The 21406-nt window shown below is 53.5% G+C and overlaps 1 protein-coding gene across 5 annotated transcripts in view; it reads right to left on the bottom strand.

The window, feature by feature from the left end:
* LOC129127391 (ankyrin repeat and fibronectin type-III domain-containing protein 1-like) overlaps positions 1-21406 on the bottom strand; it is a 237778-nt gene that overhangs the window by 154386 nt on the left and 61986 nt on the right. For 4 of the 5 annotated variants that reach the window (XM_077186713.1, XM_077186711.1, XM_077186710.1 and 1 more), the window contains exons 2-3: positions 13570-13763; positions 7308-7525 (exon numbers count right to left, since the gene is read on the bottom strand). In XM_077186713.1, coding sequence (XP_077042828.1) covers positions 7308-7525; positions 13570-13642 — 291 coding nt within the window. In that variant the 5' untranslated portion in view covers positions 13643-13763. Of the gene's footprint in view, positions 1-7307; positions 7526-13569; positions 13764-21336; positions 21372-21406 lie in introns of those variants that run through there. The other variant, XM_077186712.1, reaches the window with a different exon arrangement.

Here is a 21406-nt window from a genome sequence, read left to right as displayed (position 1 = left end):
GGTTATTTTCTTTTTCACACAAACTTCACAAACCAAAGGACACAGTGCACATTTTTGGTGAGTCTCGCTGGTAGAAGCAGAGTAAAATTGGAAGTCGGCAAACGACTCTGCTCTCCTCCTCAGCCCTGCTGCTCGCTGAGCATTTCATGTTCCTTGCGCAGAAATATAAATGGTAACACATCAGAGGCTGGAAACAGAATCATAGAATGGATTGGATTGGAAGGCCTGTTAAAACTCATCCCACTCCCCGCCATGGCAGGGACACCTTCCACTGTCCCAGGTGGTGCCAAGCCCATCCAGCCTGGCCTTGGGCACTGCCAGGGATCCAGGGCCTGCCCACCCTCACAGGGAAGAATTCCTAATTCCCAATATCCCATCCAGCCCTGCCCTCTGGCAGTGGGAGCCATTCCCTGTGTCCTGTCCCTCCATGCCTTGTCCCCAGTCCCTCTCCAGCTCTCCTGGAGCCCCTTTAGGCCCTGCAAGGGGCTCTGAGCTCTCCCTGGAGCCTTCTCCTCTCCAGGTGAGCACCCCCAGCTCTCCCAGCCTGGCTCCAGAGCAGAGGGGCTCCAGCCCTTGGAGCATCTCTGTGGCCTCCTCTATACTCACTCCAGCAGCTCTGCAGGTGGGGTCTCAGCTGAGGGGGAAGAGTCCCCCCCTCTCCTGCTGCCCACGCTGGGAGCCACCCCAGGCCTGGGGGATTTGGGTGCACACGGCTGGGGCAGGTCCAACCCTCATCCACCATCATCTCTAAGTCCTACTCAGGACTTCTCTTGATCCATTCCCTGCCCAATCTGTGCTTGTGCTTGGGATTGCCCCGAGCTGGGTGCAGGAGGTTGCACTGGGGGCTTGTTTAAGCTGCTGCTTGTCTCTCTGCCAGCCTGGGGGATGCCCCGTGCTCCACAGCATCGCCAGCCCTCGGCAGGTGGATCCAGGCTCTCCTCCCCAGAGCAAAGCCAGCAGAGGGAGCAAACACTGCAGGTTTGCAGGGAGAGCATGGTGGTTTCTCACTGTGGTTATATTTTGAATCTAGAGGTTATGTCGTGGGAGCTTGCATAAGCTATTTGGAAAGGTGGTGGAACCCTGGTTACTGAGAATTTGAGACTTTCTGTGCTGCCAGGCACTGACCCCCAAGAGAACACTGCACTTGACCTGAGGCTGTGGAGAAGCTTCCAAAATGAAATTATAGAACTGAGATTGTGGGTGTGGAGTTTGAACACAAGTGTGTAACATCACAGGGTGGGAAACTCAGAGTATAAGGGTTTAGAATATAGCAATATATATAAAGCAAGATGGAGGTTTTAGGGCAGATGCTGCTCCTTCTTCTTCACCTTCTTCTCCATGGGTTTGGGTGGTTTTGTGTAATTGGATAAAAAGGTCTGCCTTTCGGGCCATGGGTGGTTGGTTATTGGATAAAAAGTAAAAATAATTAAGGTGTCATTTCTTAATTGGACAGTTTAGCCTTAAAAGGCCTTGTAGAGAGAGAGAGATGGGGCTCCATTTTTAGTTTATTAAAGTGAAGTGCTGCAGAACTCAGGGTTTGTGAGACTGTGACAGAGATAAGAACTGATAAACATCTGAGTTCCAACAAGAAATACCATCTGACACTTTTAATCCTGACCCTGGCCAAAAAAAGATAAAAACTCGACAGAAAGGCCCAGGTTAGGACCAAAGCCAGCCTGCATATTTTCTTGGGAAATGACATGTCAGTCTCACTAGCACCCACCCTGCAATGACAGCATTGAAATCAAACCCCAGGTCTGGTCCTCAGTAACAAACCCCTTCCAGTTTCAAGCTCAGGATCCCACATCTTCTGTGTGGTAATTTTAGATTCCTGTGCCTTGAACTTTCTCAGCACTGGGCCCACCTCTCACAGCAAACAGGAGAGGCCTCACCCACCCCAGCTCATTCTGACTGTCCCAGCCACCTGGTCCCAGCCTGGCTTTGACAAAGTGGGATGTGTTACACTGTCCCCACCCCCAGCAGAACCCCTCTCTACCAGCATGGCCCGCAGCATTCCCCACAAACCGCTCTTCTGCTTCCTAATTCCTCCCACAGGAGACCTCTCCCTTTGTGTGGAAATGCTGAGAGCAGTCCCACAGCACGCTGTGTTCCTCCTGAGCCAGCCCTGCTTTCCTACAGGCACCACAAAGCACCAGCTGGGACGTCACAAGCTGCTGTTGTAAATAAAACCACGTTCACCAGAGAAATGAGCCGGGTACGTTTGGGTTTCGAGCTTTGCTGTGCCTGTTCACTCCCACACTAATTTGCAAAGTGGGGTGATTCACAGGGAGCCTCTTCCCAGCTCCCAGGGACTGCTCTCCAGGGAATGAGTCGCTCTCTGGCTCCAGAAACACGTTATTTATCAAGTTTGGGTTTTTCTGTCGAGCACTCTGTGAACAAGTCGGCAAGTGAGCAATGTGGGGAGGAGAGGCTGGGCACAGCAGTGATGCGCAGAGCTCAAACATCACCTGCCTTTGCAATTACCTCCCTCAGGCAGACACTGCCACTCTGCTCTGGGAGCTGAGGCAGTCTGTGTGGAGCTCCAGGATGACTCTCATTGCTCTGCTCCACCTCCTCACCAAGCACAGCTGACCTGCTCTCACATGGTAATTTTTTCAACACAGAGAAGCCGTGGCTGCCCCTGGATCCCTGAAAGTGTCCAAGGCCAGGGCTTGGACAGGACTTGGAGCAACCTGGGGAAGGTATCCCTGCCTATGGCAGGGGTTGGGATGAGATAGTTTTTAGGGTTCCTTCCAAACCAAACTACCCTAGGATTATATGATTCTGTGACTCTATTTTTATATATGTATTTATTTTTATCACACTGAACTCCAGACACAGCCAGGAATCTTCTGTCAGCTTGCTGATCCCTTCTGAAATCAGGTATGGGAGTGCATGGTTAGCAGTGTCAGAACAGAACCCAATATAATACAGCAAGGACAGAGACACCCCCAGCACAGAGAGAGTGGGAATCCACTGGACCAGAGGGATCATGGCAGGGTGACATGACCTTGCTGTCACCGTAAGCATCACCCCAGAGATGTCTCCTGGCTGCACCCAGCAGACTTGGGGAGGTCCCTAAATGCTTAGGAATGAGACCAAACCATTGGGATAGTGCACAGATGGGTTCTACCAAGGTCCTACCTTGTCTCCAGCTCATGTGGCACCCAAAACCCAGACCAGGATAATCACACCCCATGGACTGGTGCTGTTCTGGGGTAAGGTAGTTTCTGCACTCCTCAACATCCCTGCAGTGACCAGCAGGGACAGGAGGCATTTCTGGGTTGATCATGATTCATTGGAATAGGAAAACCTGGACAGGTACCTGTCAGCTGGTGCCAGCCCAGGCGCTGTCTGTGACTCCAGCAAGCACCAGGTGTGACCAGGTCTCTGCCAGACAGTGAGTTCCTCCCCTCACTGCCTCCCTTCCCAGGCTCTGCTATCCCAATCCACCTTGTCTCTGTCATCATTGCTTTGTCAGGCAGGGATCTCCTCTGCTCAACTCATCTCTAGAACTCCCGAGACAAACAGAGTCTAAGTGTTTGCTGCAGGGCACAGACATTTCATATCAGAATCACTGCCTGGAAAAATACCATACACAAATAATAATAATTAAAAAATAAATTAGTGCATGAGAGTACAGAGTAAAATAATTAGTGCAGAGGCAGGAAAACAATACAGCCCCAAGTCACCTACTTGAAACCTGCAGGAACTACAGTGAGCAGAAGTGTCCGGGCAGCAGGGGGCAGCACCAGGGATGCCACAGCAATGCCAAGGGCTGCTCTCCTCCATCTCCCCTGCACAAACTGGGTGACTCCTCTGCAGTGCTCAGAGAGCAGCACATCATTTCAGATCAGCAGAGGGGTCAGGGTAGAGACCTCAAACCAAGCTGGGTCAGCATGTGGGACCCTGGGCACTGCTGGCTCCTTCTCCTCAGAGGCAGAAGGGTCTGTGCCGTAACACCACAAAATGAGTGGGCAATGCCAGAACGACTGGCCTAGATACAGAGAACTTGAAATTCCCATGGGGGAAAGGGAAGAGCACAACTCACTCAGAGCCCTGCTGCAATCTGCACTGACTGTCCCAGCAACCACCACAGAGAGTGACTCAGCCCTGGTGACCTCTTTTAATGCTCCATAAGGTTAATGCTGAGTTTAACAGGGTTAATTCTGCCTTTAATGACCAGTTTTCCAGTGAAGGCAAAGAGATCAGCACAGTCTGTAACTCAGCCATGTCTCACTTCTCCTCCCCCGGCAAGAGACACTGCAGAAGGTCCCATCCCTGCTCCTGCTGCCCATCTCAGGAGCCAGCTGGTCACAAAACCAAAACAATCCCTTGGCCATCACCGAGTGACCCCAAACAACATGCCCAAGGTCTCAGAGCACAGTCCCAGCCTGGCCATGGTCGCTGTTTCTGCCACAGCTGAAGTGACTGGGACAAGGCAGGGATCCGAGTGAGAGACAGATGTCAAAAGCAATCAGCCGCTCCCCTGTCTCCAAGGCAGGAATGCTGACAGCACTACAGGCCTTGGAGGAGTTAAAAGGAAAGGCTTATTAGAAAGAAAACTCGTTCTGACAATCGCAAAAATTGGAATTCATTTAAAATTCAAATTATGCAAATTCCAGTAATCTGTACGTGCAGATCCATCACACAGCAGAGTGGGACTGCAGACAAATGCCACTAGTGACATGGCTGGAGAAATCCCACCCTCCCCAGTGCTCTGGGAGGAAGGCAGGTGTGCTGGCCTCAGGCAGGCATGGGAGGAGCAGCTGCTCTGGGACTGTGGGGCCAGGCTGGATTTGCAGGTGCTCCCTCTGCACTGGAAGATGCTTCAGCAGCCCTGGAAGCATCTAGCATGTCAAAGCCAGGGGAGCAGGGAAGCCAGATTCCAGTATTTTCACATAAATTATAGCAAATTCTCCCTTGGACAAGCTCAGGTGCCCATGACCAGCACAAAGCCTTCGTTAGGCAGCACCTAATCACAGGGATGTGAGGTGGCCACACAGCACTGGGTGCAGCAGGTCTGCCCTGTCACCATCCATCCTGCCCTGTCCCACCCAAAGCCTCAAGAACCTCCCCTCTCTCAGCAATTCCCAAAATTCTATTTTTGGGGAAATTTAAAACCAAGCCAAGCAGCGGCAAAGGTGGCTCAGATTGTCAGCACAGAAAGAGCAAAGCCAGAAATCGTCATTACAGGCTGGGGAAGTGCAACAGCCCAGAAAAATGAATCCAGTTTCTTCCTAAAAAATGAGCCACTGTGATATGGTAAATCATGCTCCCTCCTGTGGGTGCTGTGCCATGCCTGAGGAGAGCAGATCCCACCTGGCAGCGATTCCTTCCCAGCCAGGGCTGGGCAGAGCTGGTGTCACGCAGGGCCAGGGCACAACACGAGCCCAGGGGAAGCTACAACACCTCCAGTACAGAGATGAAAACTAACTAACCCAGCCATGGGAGCACACAGAGCCCAGAAATGTCCTTGGAAATAATTTCCCCAGCTTGGCAAGATCTCTGCTTTGAACTTACAAACCTGGCTCTGGGGCTGTGTTGGGAATGCTGGTCCTGTCCTGGCCCAAGCCTCAACCAAGCGCTGCCAGTTCACCTTCCTCCACACTTTCTGCCACTGCTGAAGGGCCCTCTGGAAGCCCCTTCCAAGTAGGATGAGTCTGCTTTTTTCAGCAGGTCTCACAAGGTCAGAGCCCGTGTCTAAGTCTACAGCAACAACTTTTATGTTGGAACGAGCCAGAAATTATTTAGCAAGGAAAAAAACCCCACATCCCACAGAAAACCTGCTCTCTTCCTTGACAGACAGCCAGCTCTGTGGGTACACGAAGGAAAGCTAAAGGTCTCCAAAACCTGAGTAAGTCAAAGGCCAAATCAAACTGGCCACAGACAGCACAGAGAGGTGCTGGCATGGCACCGAGCAAGGAGGGACAGGGACTGCCCCACAGGAAGGGCAGAACCCAGCTCTCTGCAGGTACCAGGATACTGTGCTTAAAACCCAAGTGCTTCCACACCTTTTGTGACCATCTCCACTGCAGCACAGAGGCTATGGGGAACAGGTCCCACAGAGACACTGGAAAAACATCCCTGAAAGACAATGGTCCCCAACATCTCAGTGCCCTCCTGTCCCTCCTGGGTACAGCTTGGAGCCACAGATCCAGGCAGACAGCAGACAATTCCTTACCCCACAGCAGGGTCGCCGCATCTTAAACATCTCCAACATCTTTCAGCAGTTCATCAGGTGCCCCATCCTGCTTGTGCTCATCGCCATCCCTGAGGTTTCAAGTGCTTCCTGAGCCTGAGGCAGCAGTTCGCACAGCGAAGGGTCACTGACAGTGCTGGGACTGTGACAGCTCCCACAGACTCACCCACAGCCCTCGCTGCTGTCCCCAGCACGCTCTGAGACCAGAGTTGCCCTCCCAGGGGCAGAAGCGGTGGCTACATCCAACAATGCAGGCACAAGCAGGAAGGGTGAGCTCTCAGACCCACAGTGCCCAGGTGCACCAGGAGAAACCTCCAGTGTGACCCCAGAGGGACCAGCCCTTCTTCTGGGGCAGAGGAAGCCTGTGCACAGCTTGGGGCAGGTGAGCTGTGCAGCTTCAGCCCATTCCCTGCTCCATTCCCATTGTACTGGCTCTCTCAGCCATTGCAAATCAACACCGAGTGCTTCTCATCCCCGCGGCACCTGAGCCCTCATTACAACCCCGAGCCGCTAACGAGGCGGGGGAAGGACATCCGAGCCGCGGGGTTTGGTGTCTCTGTGAAAGAGAGGAGGCAGAGCCCATTAAACATTGATCAGAGGCTGCCGCAGCTGCAGTGCAGCCCTGACGCATCCCTGCTGTCCTGCCACCAGGAGCTCGCAAGGGCCAGGAAGCTCTGAGCTGCCCCAAGGACTCGGTGCTGGCTCCTTGTTGCCCCAGCCCCTCACCACTGGCCCCTGATAAACCTTTGGAAAGGTGCAGTTCCTCACAGACACGAAGCCGAGGACAGGAAAACTCATTTCCTCCTTTCAGCCTTGTTCCATGCTTTGCACAGCAGTGCCCAGAGTCCAAGCCCTCGTCCCCCTTCACCCAGCTGAGCCGCAGCCACCCTGAAGACCTCGGAGCCAGGGGGACAGGACCCCTGGAGAGGAGCTCTGTCACGGGCTGGGCAAAGCCGAGCTGCCACCACCATCTGCTCCATCACTCTGGAGCAGCCTCTCTTTCTGTTGTTTTACTAATGTTGGGCACAAAAATAGCTCTCCAAGATGTCAGTGCTTTTGGGAAGCCGCGCGCGTGCGAGCGTGGGAGGCCGGGGCCGATACTCACGAACTGCCGCCGCAGCTTGGTCCTGACACGCTCGGCCTTGCTCTCGGCCGGGTGCACGGCGTAGCTCAGGGAGCCCAGGTGGTTGTCCACAGACAGGCTCTTCCTCATGTAGAAGGAGCGCGTGCGGAAGTAGCTGAACGGGGCGTCCTCCACGGCCGTGCCCAGCTGGGGGGCCCTGGGGGGCTCCGAGCAGTCATCCTCCAGCCGCCAGGCCTCCCCTGCCAAGGAGAAGGAGATGTGTCCCCATCAGAGCGTGACCCAGACCTGTCCTACCTCTTGAGCCAGCTCTGGGGATGCCCAGTGGGTATCCCTAGACCCCCTCTGGCCGTCCCACATCCATCCCACCCCATCCCATGGGGTAGAGACACTGGGAACTTACTCCGATGGCAAGTCCCTCCCACAAATCCCCACGTACCCCCTGCCCCAGGCAACAGCCCCTGCACTCAACCTGTCCACCCAGGTATGCACAGACCCCGCCATCTCCTGGCAGGAATCAGCCAAATACAGTTAGAATCATGGAATGCTTTTTGCTGGAAGGAAGCTTAAAGCTCATCTCGTTCCAACCCCCTGCCATGGGCAGGGACACTTTCCACTTCATCAGGTTGCTCCAACTCCAGTCCAACCTGGCCTTAAAATCTTGCTTTGTGAATGAGAAAAATGAGGCATCAAAAAGTGTTAAAAATTACAAAAGAATTCACTGCCATCTTCTCCTACAGAAAAAAACCCCAAAGCACTTTATGGCACAGCCAGCAGCAAATCAACAGCCCCAAGAAGGAGAGAAGCCAGACCTCCTTTCTCCACCTGCCTGTCGCCAGCAGCAACAGGATGCAGCAGTGCAGGGCTGAGAGCCCCAGGGACAAACCTCACTAACACTGCCACAGTGGTGACAGTCGCAGAGCACAGTTGGCACCACGCAGGGCTGGTGAACCCACGGCAGGACTGGCCACATTTAATTGCAACAAAAGGGAAAAAACGACAAAACAACAGGAGACGTTTCCAGAATATCACTGCTGCGCTTTTTTCCCTTCGGCTCAGATTGTCACCTGCTTTTTGTTGCCAATCTCCTCTTTACATCTGGAGCTTGCCCTCCCTCTTCCCCTCAGCCAAAATCACTGCTCAAGCCATGACAAACAATCAATAAAAGCCTCAATCTTGAAGCCTTCTCAATTATTAGCCCAAAAGGGGCATCTCACAGGACTGCCTCCAGGGGCTCTCCTCCTGCTGCAGCCTCTTACCAAGGCAACATCCTTCGCCTCTCATTTCTGAAAAACCCAGCACCTTTGAGCATGAACGACCATGATCCTGCTACACCAGGGCTGAGGAGCAAAACACTTCTGGGGTTTAAAGCAGATAATGGCCCTAAGCCCCAGTTCAGCAGTGCAGTCCAGTTTACCCAGCAAGGCTGTGGGGTTTACATGGAATATGGTGAGACACAGGCTGGACTACCAGCCACCAGAAGAGGAACCACCTACACACACTGCCAGAGGGCAGGATTAGATTGGACATTGGGAAGGAATTGTTCCCTGTGAGGGTGGGCAGGCCCTGGCATAGGGTGCCCAGAGAAGCTGTGGCTGTCCCTGGATCCCTGGAAGTGTCCAAAGCCAGGCTGGACGGGGCTTGGAGCAGCCTGGGACAGTGGGAGGTGACTCTGCTCAGGACAGGGCGTGGAACAAGATGATCTTGAAGGTCCCTTCCAACTCAAACCCAAACCATTCCATGAAAGAGGCAACCCAGAGCACAGCACTCCGAGCATCGTGTAGATTTTTTCTCCCCTAGTTTCAATTTAATAAGCTGCTGCTGCTCCTCTCCAAATGTCACCTCACACAACACAGGAACTGCTGTTTGAAAGCTGTGATTATTCCATGCACAAACACGTCAATCGGAGGCAGATCCAGACTGCCATCGTGAGACAGCATCACTCTGGGAGCGCAGCAGGAACACTGACACAGGAGAGGCAGGGGACACGCAGGGAAATCGCACATGAAAGGAGAACCCGCCCCCATGCTCACCTGAGATGGCCCAGCCACTGCCTGTGCCATCCTGTGTCCTCAAGACTGGCCCCTCACAGCCCCAGAGCTCACCCAGACACAGCCTCCACCACTCTGCTGCCCTGAGCAAGGGAGGGCCAAGGCCATGTGCAGAATGAGGGAAAGGATTCACCTGCTGTACCCACACCTCTGTGCAGGGCACCTCACCCAAGGACAAGGAGTTGGGTTTCAAATCCTACAGATCAGCCGTGCCACATCTGCTCTCACTGATCCCAGCTCCCCAAGGATTTTGCAGCTTTTGGTCTTGTCTCTCATCTACAGGAGCTGCGTTCTCCAGCAGGAGCTGGACCAGAGGCAGCTGCTCCCTGGCCTGCCCAAGGGGTTATCCTCACCAAACTGCGTCCTTCCTCCCTGCACAGAGGGAGCCACCACAGGACTTTGTCTACCCCAAAATGCTTTTCTACCTGCTAAAGGAGCTAGTCCTGATTGCTACCAAACAAGTAAATCAATGATCGAGCCCAGAATGGCCAGAAGGGGAAGATCAAGAAGTAGAGAATCAAAGACTGGTTTGTGCTGGAAGGGAAATAAAAGCTCATCTCGTTCTAACCTCTGCCACAGGCAGGGATGTTACTCACTAGATCAGGTGGCTCAGGATCCCATCCATCCTGGAAAGAAAATGCCAGGAACAAAAGCAAGCCCACAGACTGGAGGCCAACAATCCTCATGCTCTTGTGTCTTGGAGCTGCTCACCCCTCTGCCACTCAGAGCTGTGCCCTCAACATCAGCACCTCTGGAAGATCTCCTGACCATCTCCTGCAATAACAATTTCTGCAAACCCTTTTTTCTTTCTGAATTTGAGGTGCTGGGGAGGACACACATCAAAGGATGGAGGGAACAGCAAGGACAGAGACCCAGTGCCTCTCCAGTACATCCTCTACAAGTAGAAGAAAAATTAATTCCAGGGTCCTGGTCTAAGCTCAAATCCAGCTGCTTCCTTGTGGCTTCTTTATTTTCCTCCCATGGGCACAATTCCCAATAAACTCACGCCAACCATACTATGAGTTAACTTCTCCCCAGATCCACAGCAGGGCATGGAGCCAGCTCCTGAAGAGCTCTGCATGTTGCCTGACAGACAAGGGAGAGTGGAGGCAGGGAAGTGCTCCAGAGTGCTCTGCTCCTTCCAGGTGCAAGAGGAGGGAACTGCAAGGGACCAGGCATGTAAACTATGCAGGGAGTTTCTGTGCAGGCTGCAGCTGAGGGCTGCTGCAGTGGTCAAAGGCTGAGAAGAAGCCCCTGCCTGATGTAGAAGGAAGAGGTGAGAGAGCAAAAGGAGGGCTTTTCCTCAGTCCCACTCCTAAATCTCCACACTGGAACAAGGGATAAGAAGCAACAGGCAGCTCATTGCTCTGTGCCACCAGCACATATGAGACCTCCTGGCAGACTGCAGTGTGACACCCAAGGGATAATGGCTTGGACAAGGCAGGCACTGTCCCCTGTCCAGTCAAGCCCCATTTGTGCTTGTCTTCTCCTCTCCAGGGCCTGGAGCTATAAGGATATGGGGTTAATCCTGGAGCTGCTCCAGGCAAGGAGTTGAAGGACATAGGATGGAGAGGAAGAGCTCATAGCCTGTCCCAGCTGACCACAGTACTGTTATGGGTGTCCTGCAGGGGAAAAACAAAACCAGACCAGCAGGAAACCCAGACCTGCTGACCAGCCCAGCCAGCTGCCAAACTCATGGAATGAGATGGAAGGTTGTTTTGAAGGGAAAGAAGGGCTCTGGGAGGCTCAGCAGCCACAGGCTCAGCTCTTCTGCCCATCTTCAGGGTCCCAGCTCCCCACCAGGCACCTTGGTGTCCTCACAAGGACCTGCAGAGGAGCTGTGGTGCCATAGCAAGACATCCTCCTGTGACCTCCCATCAAGTGCCAGGGCACATCCCTCCTCCAGGAAAACCCCCAGCTGACACATTGGAAAAGGCTGAGGAACACGTCCCAGTGGATGAGGATGTCACATCTCATCCATGCCAGACATAATCATGTCTTCCATCTTGCTTGGTGATTCCTCTGCTCATGGCCCCCAGAACAGCAACAAGCAGTGCAGTTTCTCTCCAGAACCATGAACTCTCCCTGAAGATGAGCTCATCACCTCTCCTAAGGACAGCCCTGCTCCTGCCATGTCCCTGTGCATGAGCCTCTTCCTGAGCTGGTTTTGGTCCTGCATCCCCCCACCTTGAATGGGGAGTGGTAGTACCTGCTCACAGCAAATTCACCACTTCTTTAGGGAAAAGACCTTATCCAAGAATGATGAAACGGTTTGGGTTGGAAGGGACCTTACAGCCCATCTCATTCCAGCCCGTGCAATGGGCAGGGACACCTTCCACTATCCCAGGGTGCTCCAAGCCCTGTCCAACCTGGCCTTGGACACTTCCAGGGATCCATGGGCAGCCACAGCTTCTCTGGGCAGCCTGTTCCAGCTTCTCTCCATCCTGATACCCAGCAGCCCAGCTCTTGCTCATAAATCCTTACAGGAATCCTGCATTCCTGGTCAGCATCCCAGGGCTCGTTAACCTTCAGCACCACATGCTGCTCCATTCCCTTTGTGTTGTCCAAATGTCCTACCCTGCCAGCAGTGGCATGTCTTCTTTTTCTCCTCCAGGACATCATCCTGACAGCCTTCATAAGTAAATAATTAGCAGGTCCTAATTGAGCCAGGAAAACAAAGTGGGAGAATCTGGACTGAAAACAACACACTCATTCATCTACTGCTCTGGCTGTGGAGGGAGCCCTCCAGTCTCCAAAGGTTTTCCTACTCCTGCTCCTCTTGGCAGCCCTGGCCCCTTCCAGCCATGAGCAAAGGAAGATCTCAGACACTTCTTAGGTGCACTCAGAGTTTCCATGACTCCTGCTGTGCAGGGAAGGTGTGCAGGGGGTTTGCTCCAGGACAGTTGTTCCATGGAGCACGAGCCTGTCTGCACCCCCAGGACAGCAGGATTCTGCAGCAGAAGGTGAGGTGTTTGCAGTGGGGCTGACCCACAGAGCAACAACACCCCACAGTCTTACCCCAGCCTCCCACTCCCATCCTTCAGCTCCAGCACAGCTCCCTGGAAGCACCAACAGAGCAAATGGGGACCTGCAGGTGTGCAAGGGAGCTCTGGATGCCATGTCCTTCGTGGTGGAGGCTCCACAGCTTTCCCACAGGTTTCCTCCCATTCCAAGACCCACTCTAACAATTTGATGGGCTGAAGGAAAACCCCCAGGTCCCACACATGGCAGCAGTGGCTCAGGTGCTGCAGGACGCCCAGGAGTTCTATCACGACAAGAGTGGCAGGATGGGCTCAGCCATGTGCAAAGATCTGCTCTGTGCACAACTTTTGGGAGAATTAGTAGCATCAGGAAATGAAATGCAGCATGCAAAGCATCAAAATTAAGCCAGGGTTTGGACAGCTGCTCTGCTGAGCAACACAGGGATCTGACTGTGAGAGGGGTAATTTAAAAAAAACCCATTAAAATAAAAAAATCCAAGGGTGCTGTTTGAAGGGAGCTGTTTTATAAGGGTTTTATTCAGCACTCGACTCTCAGCCCTGGCTTCCAGGCTTTATCTTTGTTTCAGTGTTAATAATCCCCCTTCCCATCACTTTTATAGTCCCAGCGTGATTCTGCTGGCACCAAAAGCACTGAAACACTTTGACCATCAGCAGCTTTGCCAATAAACTTGCTCAGAGCAGCTGGCTAGCAATATTAGTATTTCATCAGGATCAGCATGAGAGTAGAAGAACATTATAAAAATCCTTAGGGCTGACCCAAAGACCAAAACACAGTGCTAGGCTGGGAGCATTTGCAAATTTCCAAGGCCAGGGCTGTGGGAAGAGCACAGCAATGATGTTCCTGCCACCGCTCCTGGTGGAGACCAGCTACAAGTGCCCTGAAGTGAAATAGGAAAGAGGCACCTAGGCCTGAGCATTGGACAAGGAGGCCCCAGGGTGGTAGCTCACCCCAGCACCCTTAGGCAGAAGGCTCCAAGCATCACCCCTCCACCTCGGGTGGCTTCCAACAACCTACTCTTCTTTTTCACCAGCATAATATGAAGGATCCGGAGGTTTAAGTATCAAGCTCAAAGAAAGACTCAACCAAAGGGGCAAAAACCCCAAAAGTTCACCAAGAAGTGCTATTTTCAGAGCAGAATAAACTCCAGGTGGGCCGGAGTGGGATTTGTAGCCCTGGAGAAGTGGGAAAGCTTTGCTGGGATCCTGTAGGCACAGAGGGGCGGGTGCACTCACCGGCAGAAGGGACTGTGCAGCCTTTCTGGTGCTCGGAGGCCGAGTGCTTCTTGTAGGGCTTCTGCTCCGGCATCTCGTCCCTGTAGGCGGCGGGCTCGAGCAGGGGCAGCCGGCTCAACACCGGCGACTGCGGGATGCTGGGCAGCGTCCGCGACTTGCCCAGGAGCGGCCGCTGCAGTTTCCTGTCCAGAGACCTGCAGGGACACAACGGGACAGGGCCTTCAGCAGCTGCCATGGGACACAGGACACAGGACAGGGGCATTCAGCAGCTGGGACGGGACACAGGACACAGGACAGGGGCATTCAGCAGCTGGGATGTGACACAGGACACAGGACACAGGACACAGGACAGGGGCATTCAGCAGCTGGGACAGGACACAGGACACAGGACACAGGACACAGGACAGGGGTGTTCAGCAGCTGGGACAGGACACAGGGCTTTCAGGGGATGGGAGGGGTCCCTCAGGCCAGGACCCCTCTGTGACACACACGCAGCCCCTGGCTGAGCATAGCTATGCCTTTCATGGAATCATGGAATTGTTCAGGTTGTAAAAGCCCTCTAGGATCAGTAAGTCCAACCCTTACCCCAGCACTAAACCATGCCCCTTAAGTGCCACATCCTCAGGTCTTTTCAACACTTCTGGGAACACTGACTCCACCATTGCTCTGGGCAGCTGTTCCATGAAGAAATTTTCCCCAAGATCCAATCTAACCCTCACCTAGCACAACTTGAGGAGGTTTCCCCTTGTCCTGTCCCTGTTCCCTGGCAGCAGAGCCTGACCCCCCGGCTGTCCCCTCCTGTCAGGAGCTGTGCAGAGCCACAAGGTCCCCCCTGAGCCTCCTTTTCTCCAGGCTGAGCCCCTTCCCAGCTCCCTCAGCCCCTCCTGGTGCTCCAGCCCCTCCCCAGCTCTGTTCCCTTCCCTGGACATGCCCCAGTCCCTCCATGTCGGTCTTGTCATGAGGACCCCAGAACTGACCCCAGGACTGGAGGTGCCTCAGCAGTGCCCAGCACAGGGGATGGTCACTGCCCTGGTCCTGCTGCCACACCATGGCTGGTACAGGCCATGTGTCACTGGCTACTCTTGACCACCTGGGCACACCTGGCTCAGCACCACACTGCACCCTCTCTAAGCAAAGGTGTTGCTGTGCCAGTGAAGCCTTCTCCTCTGGCCAGGTACTGTAATTAGGATTAGCATCTTGAGCTGTAAGGCATAACCAGCACAGAAATAATTCAAGACCCCAGACCTCAAAACTCCCAGATAACCCGAATTAACCAAATAAAGAAACCAGATGGTTCAAGACTGAAGGGATAAAAATTTCCTTTGAGACAGTGAAAACCCATCATCCATAGCACCAGAAAGGGATTTGAGGTAGAAAACAGGTCACTGGACAGGTACTAGGGAAGGTCCAGACTCCAGAAAGCCAGACTCACACAGAAGGGACTGCAGAGGTCCCCAGGGTGTCATGGAACATGTAGAAACATAAATTCAATGTCTCTGTGAGGTCAAAACTCAACTGAGTTTGATGCTGGAGCTCCCAATCTGCCGGGGTGAGCAGGACACAGCCCATGTGTCAGGGTGACCACGCACAGCCACCCGTCCCAAAGCCCAGAGGCAGCCCAGGGCCACAGGGGAGCGTGGTCCCTCCTCCTGCTCCAGCCCAGAGCCACAGGATGCTCCTCAGGTGCCCTCCTGGGGATGACACCAGCCCCAGCAGTGCTCCAAGGAACCCAGAAATGCCATAAAAAGGAGCAGAGCCTAGCACCTGTTGTGGGGTATCCCGGGCTGAGGGTTACCCCAAGGCTGTCCCTTGTGCCCTGCTCTCACAGAACCCACAGCTGAGCCCAAACAAGCTCCCCAGTACACCCCAAGGCTGTTCCAGAATCACAGAACCACAGAATGCTTTGGGTTGGAAAGGACCTTAGAGATGATATTCCAATGCCCTGCCATGGGCAAATCTCATAATGAACAGTACAGATCATTCAAATTTCCATCTAAAACTCAATTCTTCACTGCTTATGCTCATTTGTTCTTGTGCCAATATTAACCTTTAGCTTAAATAATTATCCCCCCTCTACGATGTTTGCTCCCATGATTAATTTCCATTATAATGAAGTCCCAGCCCCTTTCTGCCTGCCTTTTTCAAGGCTGATTAGCGCAAATTCTTTCAGTCTCCTCTCACAAAATTAGCTTTTATTTCCCCATGGATGTTTCCACACCCCTCACTGCCCTCCCTCTCTCTTGAACTCAGCTTTTTCCACCCATTCTGGAGCATCACAGAATCCCAGGATGGTTTAGGTTGGAAGGATCCTTAAAGCCCATCTCATTCCACCCCCTGCCATGGGCAGGGACACCTTCCACTGTCCCAGGTGCCCCAAGCCCTGCCCAGCCTGGCCTTGGGCACTGCCAGGGATCCAGGGGCAGCCCCAGCTGCTCTGGGCACCCTGTGCCAGGGCCTGCCCACCCTCACAGGGAACAATTCCTAATTCCCAATATCCCATCTAACGATGTCCTCTGGCAGTGGGAGCCATTCCCTGTGTCCTGTCCCTCCATGCCTTGTCCCCAGTCCTTCTCCAGCTCTCCTGGAGCCCCTTTAGGCCCTGCAAGGGGCTCTGAGGTGTCCCTGGAGCCTTCTCCTCTCCAGGTGAGCACCCCCAGCTCCAGAACAGAGGGGCTCCAGCCTGGTGATCATGCAGACCTGAGCTCCTGATGCAGACAGCAGGGCAACCCCTCTGCCTCCCTGCACATTCCACCACTAAATTTTATCCTATTTCATGCTCCAGTGCTCAGGGTCACACAGGCAGAGTCTATCATGCCAAAGCTCCTGACCCTCAGTGCTGGCCTGCCACTGAGATGTTTGTCACAACAGCTCTGCACTCCCATTCCAGACACAGCAGCACTCCCAGTGGTGCCAGTCTGGTGTCACTCTGGAGGGCAGGCACAGGGCCAGAGTGGTGCCACAGCTGTGCAGCCACCTCCCAGGGACGGTCACACCAAGCCCTGGCACAGGGGCCAGGGCAGAGGGCAAGCCCAGGCAGCCCTGCCAGCCCCACAGGGCACAGAGCAGGGCTGGGCAGCACATGCTGACATTGGGTCAGCAGTTCATTGCTATAAATCAATCACATTCTCTCTCAGTTCCCAGGTGCTGCTGCTCTCTGGGGCTGGGCAGGGGCAGCACTGCCCGGGGCAGCAGTGCCTCAGCTGTGCCAGGCACTCAGCACCATCCTGCCACCCCAGGCCCCACGCTTCAGTGGGATCAGCATGGAAACAAGATGTGCCAAGAGATACAAAGCCAGAATTAGCTTCCCAAGCAGTTTCCATTCCAGCAGAACATTTGTACATCTCATTGTAACATATTTCACTGGCACAAGGCAACAGGGACAGAGCTTAACACATCACTGTGCTGCATAAATGAGTTCAAAACATTCCTTTTTCTGTGCATGTAAATCCCAGGATACCTGTGTACAGCTCCATCACCTGCAGAACCCCATTAGCATTTTAGTGCTCCCATTCCTTTTGTGCTCACAGGGCCACTCACAAGAGTCACATGGGGAAAAAAAACAGAAGAATTCACTCTGTTAGAGAAGCAATTTTCAAGCTATGTATCTTCAGGCAGCGATTTATATTGTCAGAAAAAGCAAAGCTACTAGAAACCTGTTTACCACTGAAATCTGAGCTCAAATTCCCAAGCACAATTCAGCTCTATGGATTTACTATCCCACTTGTCATTGTTGAACCACAGCTGGCACATAAGTACCCACAGCCCCTCGTTCATCCCAACCCCCTGGTGGGGTGGGGAGGAGAACTGGGAAAAAGTAAAAACCATGAGTTGAGGTAATAATTGAAATACAGTTGTTAGTGGTTATTATTATTATTATCATTATTATTGTTGTTGTTGTTACTGTAATAAAAATGGAGATAAGAGAGAGAGGAATATAATCCCAGACAGACAAGTGGTGCCCAGCACAATCTGTCACCACCCAAAAAACTCAGCCTGTTCCTCAGCAGCAATAGGCCTCTCCCAGCCAACCCCCACATTCCACACTGGGCATGACATTCCATGGTCTGGAATATCCCTCCCAGTCCTTGGCACCTCCTGGCAGGCAGAGCATGGGAAATGGAAAAGTCCTTGACTAAGGGAGAGCATTTCCCAGCAACAACCAAACCAGCAGTGTGTTATCAACACTGTTCTCATCCTGAACCCAAAACACAGCCCTGGACCAGTTCTGGGAAGAAAATGATCGCTCTCCCAGCCCAAGCCAGAGCTGGTGCACAGCTCCAGAGCTATCAGCAGCCACTGCCCGGCAGGACCTGACAGCAGCAGGAAGTCACATTGCATCTCCGTCTGCTTCCCAAGCAGGCGTCCCAGCTGGGTGCTATCAAGGATGCCACATCCCATTAGTAAAAATCCCTGATGGAGTGTAAAGCTCAATTAGAAAAGCCACAATCAACACTTTACAGCCTATATTTAGCTGCCGTTGGGCATTTGGGTAGGAAGGAGAGCACATAATCGAGTCATGACAGGGGTGGAAAAATCCTCCTGGCTGGGTGTGAGAGCTCAGGCAGGAGCCCAGGGACAGCTCTGTCACTGCCAGTCCACAATCAGATGGGGAAATGTGGGAACATCATCAGGGCCAGGTCCCTGCCCCAGGGACAGCCATGGGGAAGAAATGACTGTGCCAGGCAGGGGACAAGGCTGCTCCAGCACCCCCAGCCCGGCCACAGCCCCACACACCCAGCAGCACAGGAGGAAAACCAGCAGAACTCCTCTCCAAAGCTGGGCTGTGTCCAGCACCTTCCCATGGTGATGTCCTTCTCCAACCCAGGAAAGACAGGGGAAGGGTTCAGATAAAGGGAAGGGAGGGAGAAAGAAAAGTTTACTGCAAATTAGAAGCCAGCTCCTGCAGCCCTCCTGCAAGCTGGGAACAAACTGCACCCATCTCCAGCCTCCCCTCCCAGCTCGTCTCTGTGTGGGAGAAGCTGCTCTCTGGAGAGCACTTCCAGCCCAACCCAGAGAGCTGGAGTCTGCAGCTTCCCAGGGCAGGATGAGGGAGTCACCACAGCAGCCCCAGCAGAAGCCCAGCAGCACCAGAAAGAGCAGCAGGAGGGAAAAATAACCCTAAACCCACTGCTCCCACAACCCAAAAAGAACCCCAGTAAGCCTCACTGATTTATATGATTTGCCCAGGAACAAAGCAAGGAAACCTCCTGCATGTGTCCTGGAAATACCTGAGGATGCTGACCCTGCAGAGATGTCCCACTCCTGGGACCAGGGAAGCCTTCGTGCTGCCACAGTGCCCAGTCCTGAGGCAGGCTGCTGCTGGAACACAGCAAGGAGAGGGGGTTAACCTGGGGGGGAGCTAAGGAGGGAAAGGGGCAGAACAGCAGGGCAGCAGCTACTCCAGACCTTGCCCCAGAGCTGTGACTTGGTGACAGCCACATGCCCTGGGAGGGACACGTGAGGCCATTTCCAAGATCAATGGGGACAACACGTGTCACAAAGAGCTCCCAGCCCCAAAACTCAAATTGAAAACAGACAAAGTAGACAAAGTGCTCCTCCTGCAGCACCACACAGCGTCCCACAGGTAACTGGAGGGGGCTCCTCCACCCCCTCAGTTAATTAATTCACTAAATCTACCCAGCAAAGGAAGTTGATAAAGCAGAAGGTTGGGGGAAGAACAGCTAAATGTGGTACAGGCTGAGAGGGTGGCAGGGATAGGGGCCAGGAGAGCCCAGTTATTGCAGAGGGACAGGTCTCCCAGATCTTCCTAGCCTATGGCTGCTCACTCACTTCCCAGCCCACTCCTCCAAGGAAGTGTAACTTAGCAACCTGACCTTAAAAACTCAGCAAGGGTTCCAGCTGGATACAGGAAAATGAGAGATGTTACAATCCAGGAAGAGCCATTACCCACCAAACTCCCCCTGAAAGCAGGTGGGGTGTGGGGAGGGTGTGCACCTCCTGCACAGCCTGAGCCCCATGGCAACACAAACAATGGCTGCAAAATGGAAATAAATCAACACAACACCCACATCCATTCCTGAAACAGCTTGTGGAGATGCAGCTGGGTGTGACAGGTACAGGGGGTAGGGATAGATGGGATACTGGGAAGAAATTATTGGCTGAGGGCTGTTGAGGTCCTGGCACAGGGTGCCCAGAGAAGCTGTGGCTGCCCCTGGATCCCTGGAACTGTCCAAGGCCAGGCTGGACAGGGCTTGGAGCAGCCTGGGACAGTGGAAGGTGTGCCTGCCCATGGCAGGGGATAGAATGGGATGGGCTTTAAGGTTCCTTCCAACCCAAACCCTTCTGGGATTCTGTGAGGTTCCCCCACAGTGCTCAGCTCCACGGCACAGGATTCACCCTGTCCTGCCATGGTGCCTCACCCCACTCAGTGTCCCTGCCCAGGGCAGACACAGAACTCACTCCTGGGACACTCCACCAGGCTGGGCTCAGCCCCCAAAGCCCAACTGTGCCTCTGACCCCCCAGGAGTGCACAGTGCTCACTGGGGGTGAGCTCTGCTCTGAGCCACGGGGCTGAGCAGAGATTTGAGCAAGGATCTTCTCCATCCCCCCCCCGAGAGCAGAAGGAGACAAGCCAACATCCACCTGCAGCTGGTTTCTGCAAAGGGGCTCTGCAGGAGAAGGCAACAGCAGGAGGAGAGGGGAAGCACAGGAGGCTGTTGTGCTTCAGAAGCTCCTTCTGGACAGAAGCACAAAGCAGCAGCCCCTGGGATGTGCTTCAGTGCAGTCTAACACCCAAAGCAGTGGCAGGACCCCATGGAGGGCAGGGAATGCAGTTTAAGGGCATCACAGAGCAGTGCTGAAGCCTAGGGAAGGAATATGAGAGGAAGAAGTCAACTGGTAACACAGAGAGTAGCCTTGGAAACCAAAGCCTGAGGATTTTGGCAGAGCATAGCCTTTGCAGGGCATCCTCACCTGTTCAAATCACCAGTTTGCTCTGCAAACCTTATCAGCTGTGAGCAAACCTGTGAGTCACTGGCACTATTTCCAGTGACCCTGTGGATGACAAAGCCAGAGAAAATCACTGAGAAATCTTCCTTTCGCATTCAAAAACACCCAAACAAAACACCTTCCTTTCTGGCTGGCTGGTGTATGTGTGTGAAGAGTGGAAAATGAGAGCTGAAACAGAGCATCTTTCATCTGACTGTGAGACAGTTTCAAAGCAAAACAAAACCCAGAACAGCATTCAGTGTGCAAGTTCAGAAAAGGAGAAAACCAACCATGTGAAGCTATAAAAATACCTTCCCAGGCTCAGCTGTGAGCTGGTAAATACCATGATTTCCACCAGCTGGTTTCCAAAAGCTTCTCCTGCCACCTCTCCGACTTGCAGAGCATCTCTGCAGCAGGGCCATCACCCCAGCACTGAACTAAACACCACTGGCATCCAGGGAGTAATTGCTGCTGTCCCTACAAACTGCACTTTGATTTGGAGGGGTGTGGGAGGTCACACACCCCTTGTGTTGAGGACAGCCCTCAGAAAACATTTCAGAGCTGCCTGGAGGAGGATTCAGCACCATTCCCTGCTATGAGCCCCCTGTGCCTGAAGCCCAGCCCTGCTCCAAGCACCCAGGAGATTGGGAGCCAAGTACCAAATGACCCTGAAAAGGGCCAGAAGTTCTTTTTGTGGCAGATGCTCACACCCTGAGTTCTTGGGTGTGTGACAGCCAGGGTCACACCAGCCACTGCCCACAGCCTCTCTGCCACCAGGCATTTACCCAGTGCTCAAGAGCTGCTGCTGCTGCTACTCACCCCTGGCACCACGACACCATCCCGGCACACCAAGCTGGGCAAAGCCATCCCCAGGGAAACAAGGTGAAAA

Source organism: Agelaius phoeniceus, chromosome 16 (assembly GCF_051311805.1).
Source record: "Agelaius phoeniceus isolate bAgePho1 chromosome 16, bAgePho1.hap1, whole genome shotgun sequence".
In the NCBI taxonomy this organism is placed as follows: Eukaryota; Metazoa; Chordata; class Aves; order Passeriformes; family Icteridae; genus Agelaius; species Agelaius phoeniceus.
The sequence above is the reverse complement of the archived record's forward strand: the minus strand, read 5'-3'. Positions and strand labels throughout refer to the sequence as shown.